Below are 9745 nucleotides of genomic sequence, written 5' to 3'. Positions count from 1 at the left end.
CTTCTCCTCCTCCTCCTCCTCCCCCCCCGCCGCGCTCCGCTCCGCCCCGGCCGCAGAGGCAGCGCCATGGCCGCCCGGCCGCCTCCCCGCTCCTGCGACACGTTCGTGGCGCTGCCGCCCGCCGCGGCCGGGGGCCGGGTGGTGTTCGGCAAGAACTCGGACCGGCCGCGGGACGAGGTGCAGGAGGTGCTGCACTGCCCCGCCGCACAGCACCCGCCCGGCGCCGCGCTGCAGGTGAGCGGCCTCCCTGCCTCCCTCCCCCGCTGCGCACCCGCGGCCCGAGCGGCTCCCTCGGGCTGCCCGCACCGTGACTCGTCCCGCGCTCCGGCTCGTTGCAGTGCACCTACATCGAGATCGAGCAGGTTCCGCACACCTACGCCGTCGTCCTGAGCCGGCCCTCGTGGCTGTGGGGAGCAGAAATGGGCGCTAACGAGCACGGGGTGTGCATCGGCAACGAGGCCGTGTGGGGCCGAGACGAAGTCTGCGATGATGAAGCTCTCCTGGGCATGGATCTCGTGAGGTCTGCGCGGGCTGGGCTGGTCAATGGTACCCCGCCTGGAATTTAGCTTTAGAGCACGCCTGCTTAGTTCTGTAATACCTGCCTGCACTTTCAGGACACACATCCGTCTATTCTGCTGTTCCAGCCCTGGTTCAGATAAGCATGTCTTGGCACAGCAGGGGGCTCTGCCGGGAGCTGGGAGGCCTTGAGAGGTGTCGCACACCAGAACAGAATCTGTCAAGGAAACTATCACACTTCTTTCTTCTCTGCAAAGCATATGCTAAACTGAGCCAAGACTCTTAAAAGCACAGCTGAACCGCAGGAATTAGTGTTTGGGCTGGTTAAATGTACAGGGGCTGTCCTAGGGTCTGTTCTCATTTCCTGTTTCCCCCATCTTTCACACACATACTACTAAGTTTCACTCTTAGCCATACATCTCCATGTAAATGATAATTTCTTTTGTCTGTGTCACTGGGTGCCACTGTAACTCATTAACCTGCAGCAGGCAGTCAGCTCTTCTTTGCACTGTTTCCCCCCAGACCAATACCCACTTCAGATTCAGAGGCACTTCCTAAGAGCCCTCTGCCTACCTTTCTGCATTTCCTTTTGATTGTTAATTTAATTCCAATTCAATTTGAATATCCATGCTGAATAGATAATGTTTAAAGTTTATGGTTCCAAAGATAACGTCTTCCTTTTGTTTTAGGCTTGGACTCGAGAGAGCGGACACAGCTGAAAAGGCTCTTACTGTCATAGTTGATTTGCTAGAAAAATATGGACAGGGAGGAAACTGTATGGAGAGCCACATGGCTTTTACGTACCATAACAGTTTTCTGATAGCTGACAGAAAGGAAGCCTGGGTGCTGGAGACATCAGGAAAATACTGGGCAGCAGAAAAAGTAGAAGGTATGGATGACGCTCTTTGTTTCAAGTATTTTGAATGCAGTGACAATTGGCAAATCTCCAGTTTTCAGTTACCATTTCTTTAAGGCATGAAACTAACCTCCAGATACATACATGTGCCTGTGAGCAACAAGAGTTACATCTTAGGGTAGCAGGTTGACAGAGAAGCCGAGACACACAGGAGGCCTGTTCAGAGATGACCACTTCTGCAGTTGGAAAACAGAGTACAACAAGGTCAGGATGAGATGTATGGTCTTAAAGATGATGGTAATCAATTACAATTTCATTTTACAATTTCATTTGGTGACAGGGTGATACTGACAGATTCAGTGCACTGGGTCCTGAAGCAGTCAATTCTTCCAGTGGACTTAAAGGGACAAGCTATGTCTTTGGAGGTGTAAGAGGTAGAATGCAAAGACAGGAATAATCAGGACAGAACCTGAAATATGATGGTGGTGGTAGAAGTAAATGACTCAGAACTGAGGTAGCAGCGGAATTTCAATCAAGATGCATGCAGCCAGGGAGAGAGTGCAAAAAATAAACTACATTATTGCACAGATCTCGTAGGAAACTCTTCAATGCATCATTTGATTCAGTAAGCTGTTAAGCTAAATGTAAACAAAGTGCTTGGAAAAAGCATTTGAAGAATTAAAATAACTCTTTCTTCACCTTCCCAGCAGGAGGTGTACGGAATATTTCCAACCAGCTCTCTATCACGACTAAGATTGACAGACAACATCCAGAGCTGCAGAAATATGCCAAAAGCAAGGGCTGGTGGGATGGGGAAAAGGAATTTGATTTTGCTGCCACATATTCTTACGTAAATACTGCCAGAATGACTACATCCAGGGGCCGCTATTGTGAAGGCTACAAACTTCTGAACAAACACAAAGGTATCATTTTTGATATTTTTTTTTTTTTTTAAAGAGATGCAAAGTGTTTAGTGAGCTACATTAATTTAAATCATAAATGATTAAACATCTGATGCAGATGATTTGGTGAACCAGAATTTCTTAGAACAACTTTTTCCTTAAAGGAGAAACTCTGAACTTTGGAGTCTTCTATCCATTTTGCCAATTTGGTGATGAGGAAAAATTAAGCCAAGGGTCCATTATCAGACACAACTACAGTGACAATGCTGAGAGGTCACATTATGACCATACAGCTAAGTAGTCTGTAAGCCCTGCTCTGAAACATTTTGATAGGCTATGTATTATTATTATACCCGTAATTACAGGTAGAGACTCCTATTGGGTGGCAGCCACAAACAGCCCTGTGAACAACTTTAATCTGGTCCTATTCATACAGTCCTAAGACGTCGGCACAGTGTTTTCACACACATCTTGCATTTATTTTTTAGATTGTTTTTAAAATCTTTGTGGTTTCACCAATAACTGCTACAGCAACCTTATGCAACACTGAGAGCAGAATAAAAGAATTTTCTGTATAGTAAGCAGGTTCTCCTAATTGCTAACTTATTTTTCAGACCTGTATAGAGAGAAGCTATTACTTCCAAATACATCCATCTGGAAGCTTTTTGATGCATCCGTATTCACTTGTTCATTTGAAATAATTAATCTGAACCAAAATAACATTGCACCCGTTTTTGTTTTGTTTTGTTTTTTAATTTGGCTAAGCTCTGCCAGGCCAAGTTTAGCATTTAGTTCATGCATCAGAATGAATTACCTTTTATTGTCCTGCTATAGTGATCATGTAAATCCTGCATTCATTTTGGGAACTGCAGGTTCTGAATACTGAAAGCATTTTCATAATACCTGTATTTACCTGTATGATGATAACGCTGAGATTCTATCAGGGTTTTCATTCTAAATCCCCATTTTCAGGCATTTACCTGAACCATTTTAACAATCACACTAGGTGTTCAGGTTATCAACCTCATATGGTTTCAGTCTTGTTGAGATTTATTTTAAAATAGGTGCCTTAACTAAAAGCTATTTAGTTTAGAGCAGCAGTAAAATCGCTAGTTTCTTAATCTACCCTTCCCAGCTTTTTCACTTAGTGGCATTAAAGTTTTTTTCCAGGCTGTCTACCACAGGAACACCATTTTTAGATAAACAGTTACATTTCAAAATATAAGGAATGTATTTCAGGAATATAAAGTAATGTAAAAAAAAAAAAAAACACTAGTAGAAAACATGTAATACCATCCTTTCTGCTGGACAAGTTGCCAACTTGCAGCTCACAAACTGACTGCTGCTGCTTAATTTCTTCAGTTTATCTAGCGTGCTGATTTTTTGAATTCTGACTGGCCCAGGCAACTGTGGGAATAGTTACGTGTGTTTGTTTGCTGAAATGGTGCATTTCCTAGCATGCCTGTCTACAGGCAATTCAGACTGTGTATTAAAAAAAAGGAACATCTGACTTAGCAGTAGTATATTGTAAGAACAGACGGCTAGGCAGTTAAAAAAAAAATACGCAGCTAGAACTTCACCGAGGCAACAACAAAAAAAATTTAACAGTACCTTCAAGCAGAAGGAAAAAATAGTGAATTACCTAGTCTTTTTCCGCTCTACACGTGTTCAACTGGTACACCAAATCTGAAAAGAAAACTACTGCAAGTACTGCCTGTTAGAATACTGGATTGTGTAGTGATACTATACTACACCAGCCTTTAAGCTCTGGTGTACAGTACACAAACAGCAACAGCATTTGAAGGCCAGATGCAGAGTGGAAGGGGTTCTGTTTCACCTCACTGAGAAGAAAGAGTTACTGTCATAAAGACACTATACCTCACATAGGTAATTGATTAAGTCTTCTTTGCAAATGGATGTACTATTTTAGTTTCTGTTGACTCTGGGTTTAAGTTACTCCAGTGCATCGTTTCAACTGTCAATATGTAGCCTAAGGGCTTTGAAAGGTCAGATGTTAAAACCAAACCAAAAAAAAAAATAACCACAGGCTTGGTGTTTCATTTTCAAAATAACATGCAAAATCCATGCACAGTTATCATTTTTTATATTTTCAAAGCAGCTTGGTGGTATCAACTGTGTACAAATACCAATAACTAATATGATTATTTGTCTTGTCAACTCCCACATAATACTTAGAAAGTTCAGCCCTTAATCCAAGCTACTAATTTTCATTTGAAAAGTTACTGTGTGAATGACCATTTGCTAGCCATGTGTATCTTACCCTTCTGGGAAACATCACCCTCCTCTCCCTGATCATAAATGTTATAGCTCATTATCACCTACCCTCTGAAATAAATTCTTGTGGGAAAACAGTAGTATTTTAAAGTATATTACATATTAAAGCATACTGTTGGGATTTTTTTTTATTTGCCAATACAAATTAAAATTAGCATTGCCTACTGAAGGTAAAAGCAGCCAGTTGTAGAAAACATGCCATTTAGTTGATAGTATAAATAGAGTTTTGTGTAAATAATTGTTTTGTATCTGAAATAGGTTCTATCACTTCTGAAACGATGATGGAAATTCTTCGTGACAAAGAGAGTGGCATTAATATGGAAGGCGGTTTTATGACAACTGGAAGCATGGTGTCTGTACTGCCTCAGGAGCCTAATCTGCCTTGTATTCACTTCTTTACAGGAACTCCAGACCCTGCAAGGTGATGTAGTAACAAGCCATTATGATAAAAAGCTGCAAGTACAAGTATCTAAATGAAAAGTATTGCAGTTTATCTAACTACATTCCTTTTTGATTTGGTTTGTTTTTGAAAGAAATCAAAAAGTAGGGCAAAAGTAATGCTCATGAACATTTTGGTGTCATCTACCAACTTACTTACTTACTGGAACACTGCTATGACACTGACTTAAAAACGCATTAGGATTTTTTTTAAAGGATTTTTTTTTAGAAGTGTTTTTTTTGTTTGTTTGTTTTTTTAAAAAATTCTTCCTTGAGAGAAGCAAGTAGAAGTATGGGGAAAAATACAGCAATCTGCTGACTTAATTTTATCAAAATTGTATCAGTGAAGGATCTCTGTTTTATTTTCTCTTTCTAGGTCTGTATTCAAGCCTTTCATTTTTGTGCCCGATGTTACTCAGTTATTGAAAACCACCTCCCCTACATTTGGTCATGATGATCCAGTTAAGAAGCAACCACGTTTTCAGAGTAAGCCAGATCGAAGACATGAGCTCTATAAAAAACATGAAAGTGCTGCTGTAGCTATGGAAGCCATGAAGGTATGTTGATTAAATTAGATTTCAATGCAAGCACGTGGTTTGTATAAGCTCCTTGCTCACATTTTGTTAATGCGATACCACTTAATGCCCTTTGATGGATAGTAAAGAACATTGTAGTGCACCAGAAGCCAATCATCTTGGCATCTGGCAGGCATATGCTTCTAACACAAAAAACTGAAACTAGCACTTAGTTGTCTGGGGTTAGGCCTGGGTGTACAGCTATTTGTAATGCTTATATTGCACAGAAAGAAGCAGGCCACAAATGCACAAACTAGTTAGCTAACAAGGAGTGGTTGAGCAGCTGCAGGCAAATATGGGTCAGTAAGGAGATCCTGCCCTTTTCCATTCTGTGTTGGGGGTAGAGGGTAGACCCCCTCAGGTACACTATATACCAGACAAGCTTAGGAGCAAAACCTGAATTTTGCATTTTACTCAGTTTCTGTAAGTGCCCCAGGTTGACTTAATATAATGACATCTTGGCACCAAATTCCAACTAATCCTAGTGAGTGTATTAGATACTACGGTATGTCAGTTCTGGGGTTAGAGGGTAATGAGACATTCTTCCCCCCACCACGATAAACAATGGAAATAGCTTTTTTTATTTGAATAGTTGATTTGTCCTTACCCACACCAACTTCAGCTCCTGTTGTAAAGCCAGTTCTTCTAGTCATGTATTGACACAATCTTCTGCTGCTTTTTACCCCCCCCTTATTCTCTCTTCTTGCCCCAGTGCTAGTTTCTTCCTCTCTTTCCCAAATTAGCATCTCGCTAATGACCTTGACACTACATTCACTAGTACATCTTCTCAAGATCCTGACAGCACCAGATAGTACCAAATACTAAAACCAGATAGAATTTGGAAACATGTTTAAAGCACCTGACTTGTATGTAGCTCTATGACAATAGTTACAGTTTGTAGACCCCAATTTTGCTGACCTAAATGGCAGTATGGAGGTAGCAGTATAGAAATCTGAAATACGTAAGTTACTGTGAAGCAGCCCAAACAACACAGCGTTAAGCAGTTCACATTGAGGAACTTCTGTGTGACACCAGGAAAGGAGAGATCACAAAGATAGCTGGGCCCAAAGGTAAAACAGGGAGGTACTTACCTGTAACAGTAGTGTCTCCTGTTTACACAGCTAACATGTTCTAAAAAAAAAAAAAAAAAAAAAAAAAGAGAGAGACAAAACTTAAGTGGGGTTGCTAACATAAACACCTGGAACAGCTCTCCTGCCCTCCCCCCCCCTTTTTTTTTTTTTTTTTTTTTGCATTCCATCAAAGTATGTAGGGAGACAGAGTGAGTGCTAGATAATGAGAAAAGAAGCACTGATCTAAGAAAATCTACCATGATGCTAACTTCTACAAACACCAACTTGTACCCTAGAAACAATTAGAGTTAGATAAGGACAGTACAACAGCATTTTGTTAGGGTGAACACTACATATTTTGTATGGCTTGTGGTGAAATACAGACATTTCTTTTTGCAGGACAAAGGAAAAGAGATGCTGCAAAAGATACAGATGCTGGAGAAAAGTAAGATAAGTGAAATGGAATCAATCCTGCAAAACGGATGTCTTGACACTAACCAAGTGCTCAACCTTTTTTCACAGTGTGTAGAAGAAGAACTCAAAATATATAGTAGTTAAAACTACTATTTGAATGAATGGATTATAATTTGTTGTTATGGTTAACTCTTCTAATGGAGTGGCTATATAGATTACCTCTTATTTTCAATATACCAGTTACTTAGTATGGACAGTTTTAAAGCTGCAGATCTCTGTTTAGGCCAAATAGCTTTTAGTTGTAGGAAGCAAGGCTGAAAAGTGTCTTCAGAGCTGGCAGTACCTCTCTAAGTGGCAAAAAACTGACAGCAGAGATTGATTCACCAACAACCTGAGATGCAATTAGAATTCAAGTAGTTTGACTTAAGTTGCTGAACAACCCAATCTGTGGATGAAGAACACCAAAGTAGCTACACACATGTAGCTTTTATAGTTAAGATAATTGTTGTAGCAGAATTTCCTACTGCTTGAATTAAAACAGCCAGGCTAGAGGCTTTTCTAAAATGTAGAAAAATATTGCTTTTTACTAAATTAAAATGAACGTGATATACAAGTCAAGTGAGATTGATATTCAGATGTTTGATAAAGGCTTTCTAAGGTATGTTTCATATATGAATTTTCTACTCCTTTAATGTGAAATAAGGCTAAGAGCTTAAGGTCTTAGGCTAAACCCAAATCAATTACAGCTTTACCATAATTTGTTGTGAAATCTGATTATACAGGATTCAACAATGTTAGTGTCTAGCAAGTTACCACACAATTATTTATTTGAATACAACATGATCATTGTAAATTAATTCTTCAGTACACTTTATAACACTGTGAGGGAGTTTTTAAATGTTTCTTGATTTTTTTTTTTTGTTTAAATCAGGCAACTAAAATGGAAGAAGTCAGGGTCCATGAGTATATACTTGCACTCAGTAGAGCACTTAAAAAAAAAAAAAAAAAACTCTTCAAAGTTTTTCTACTTCATATAAGCCATTTTAACCATACCTTGTTTTACCAAAATTGGTAGACTTAAGGAGTTGATTTAAATAAGCTTTTTGCCCTGCCAGGAGCAATTCCATGCCAGTCTTGCTTAAAAGTAGTGATCAAGCTGTCAGTACTTTATTATCCATGGCAAGGGGCAAGCAGAGCAAACAGAGAAGTAAGGTTCTGACTTGACAAAGAACAAACAAACAAAACAAACAAACAAACAAAAAACCAGTTCTGCAAACCTTCAGGTGAGAACATGTAACATGAAGTGGAGCATTGAGGCTGCAGTGGTAATACGTGACAATATACAACAACCTCCCAGACCACAGAAAGACCATTATTTGATGAATGCTTTATATTTTGTCAAGATGCTAGAGTCATCTCTTCTCAGATGCAAAAGATGGGGCTACACATACAGTTTTCTCATTTTGCAAGCCATTCTGTATTCCCACTGGAAAAAAACAATTAGGCAAATAAAAGAAATACACTTAAAATGAAGTTTGTTGAATGCTGCTAAACGTGTAAGATGAAGAGTTTGATAAAATTTGTACTTGATCTAATAATGAAAGTATTTAGATCCACACCAAAAATCTAAAGGGTCGGCAAAAGTTCTTGAACTTCCTAGTTCTAGGGATCATATATGTACCAAGTGGCAGCAGCAAGTAAGATCTATGAAAGTAAGCACAAGTTGATTGTGAACCTTTTGTGCTTGTGTTGCCAACAAAATTTATTAGAATAATAAAAGGATGTTCATAACTGGATGGTATATTTAATAAAAGTTTGCTGTATTTACCTGTTTTCTTTGGATGTCTGTATCTGACAGTTCTTTGCATCATCGTGTGCTGTTTTGTATCATCAGCTCTTCCATGCTAACTCCTTGATAAATTCAGAGAAGCAATAAATGCCAGGTATAACAGTGCTGGAAATCAAGGTACAATTCAAGTTTACAGGCAGTGTAGCAGAGTGAGACAGAGAATTTTATGTGATACTGCAACTAGAGTAAAGTTATAGAAGAATGGAAGTAGTGAAAGTTGTGGTACAGGCTTTTAAGCGAACTTTTTGGCCATCTAATTACAGGGTGTCAATTAACCAGTCTATCAGGTTAAGCATAGTGGTCAAGTTCTAATATAGGTAGACACAGTCCAGCTATTCCTCTGGTTTTGGTGTTGTCCTTCCTTTATTTGTCTACAGGACACGCAGTAAAAACAATGTGTTTTCAGATAGATCAAGCCATGGCTGACAGACTACGGTATATTTTGGTACCTTTCTTCCTGGGATTTCATCCTCCTAGAATGCATGCATTGCAAAACGCAAAACAAGGATGAAACCAGAAGGAATAAATGACCCTCCATCCTGCAACCATAAATTTAAAAAAAAAGTATCAACAATCAGAATGTCCTCTAGAGGGCAATCTTTGCATGTATTTCATCTAGCTTTATGAAGGATCATTATTTAAGAAAAAAAAAGAAAACTGCTACCAAAAAAATTCTAAGTGTTTAATATCTACCCCATCCATTATCGTAAGTATTTTGAAATGAATGCTAAAAAAATTAATGCTGTCTTTCATTGGAGATCCCCCCGGACTTACTCTCTTGTTCAGTGAATGTTTTCACAGAATTAGAGCTTTCAGATTAAGCAGTATTT

General features: G+C 39.4%; 1 protein-coding gene across 2 annotated transcripts; it reads left to right on the top strand.

Annotated features, from left to right (window-relative positions):
- The first annotated feature begins 40 nt into the window (after window positions 1-40).
- On the top strand, window positions 41-8901 carry SCRN3 (secernin 3). Of its 2 annotated transcripts, none has more exons than XM_082763655.1 (7): window positions 41-234; window positions 339-520; window positions 1206-1405; window positions 2083-2295; window positions 4828-4990; window positions 5384-5564; window positions 7052-8901. In XM_082763655.1, exons 1-7 carry the CDS (start codon window positions 67-69, stop codon window positions 7208-7210), a joined length of 1266 nt encoding a protein of 421 aa, XP_082619781.1. In that variant the 5' UTR covers window positions 41-66; the 3' UTR covers window positions 7211-8901. The 2 variants fall into 2 exon arrangements, with proteins under 2 accessions (XP_082619781.1, XP_082619780.1); XM_082763654.1 differs by having other exon boundaries at window positions 2080-2295.
- The last annotated feature ends 844 nt before the right edge of the window (window positions 8902-9745 follow it).

The sequence above is a fragment of the Aythya marila genome (genome assembly GCF_965140915.1).
Source record: "Aythya marila genome assembly, chromosome: 6".
Classification (NCBI taxonomy): Eukaryota; Metazoa; Chordata; class Aves; order Anseriformes; family Anatidae; genus Aythya; species Aythya marila.
This window is presented reverse-complemented; position numbering and strand designations above follow the sequence as displayed.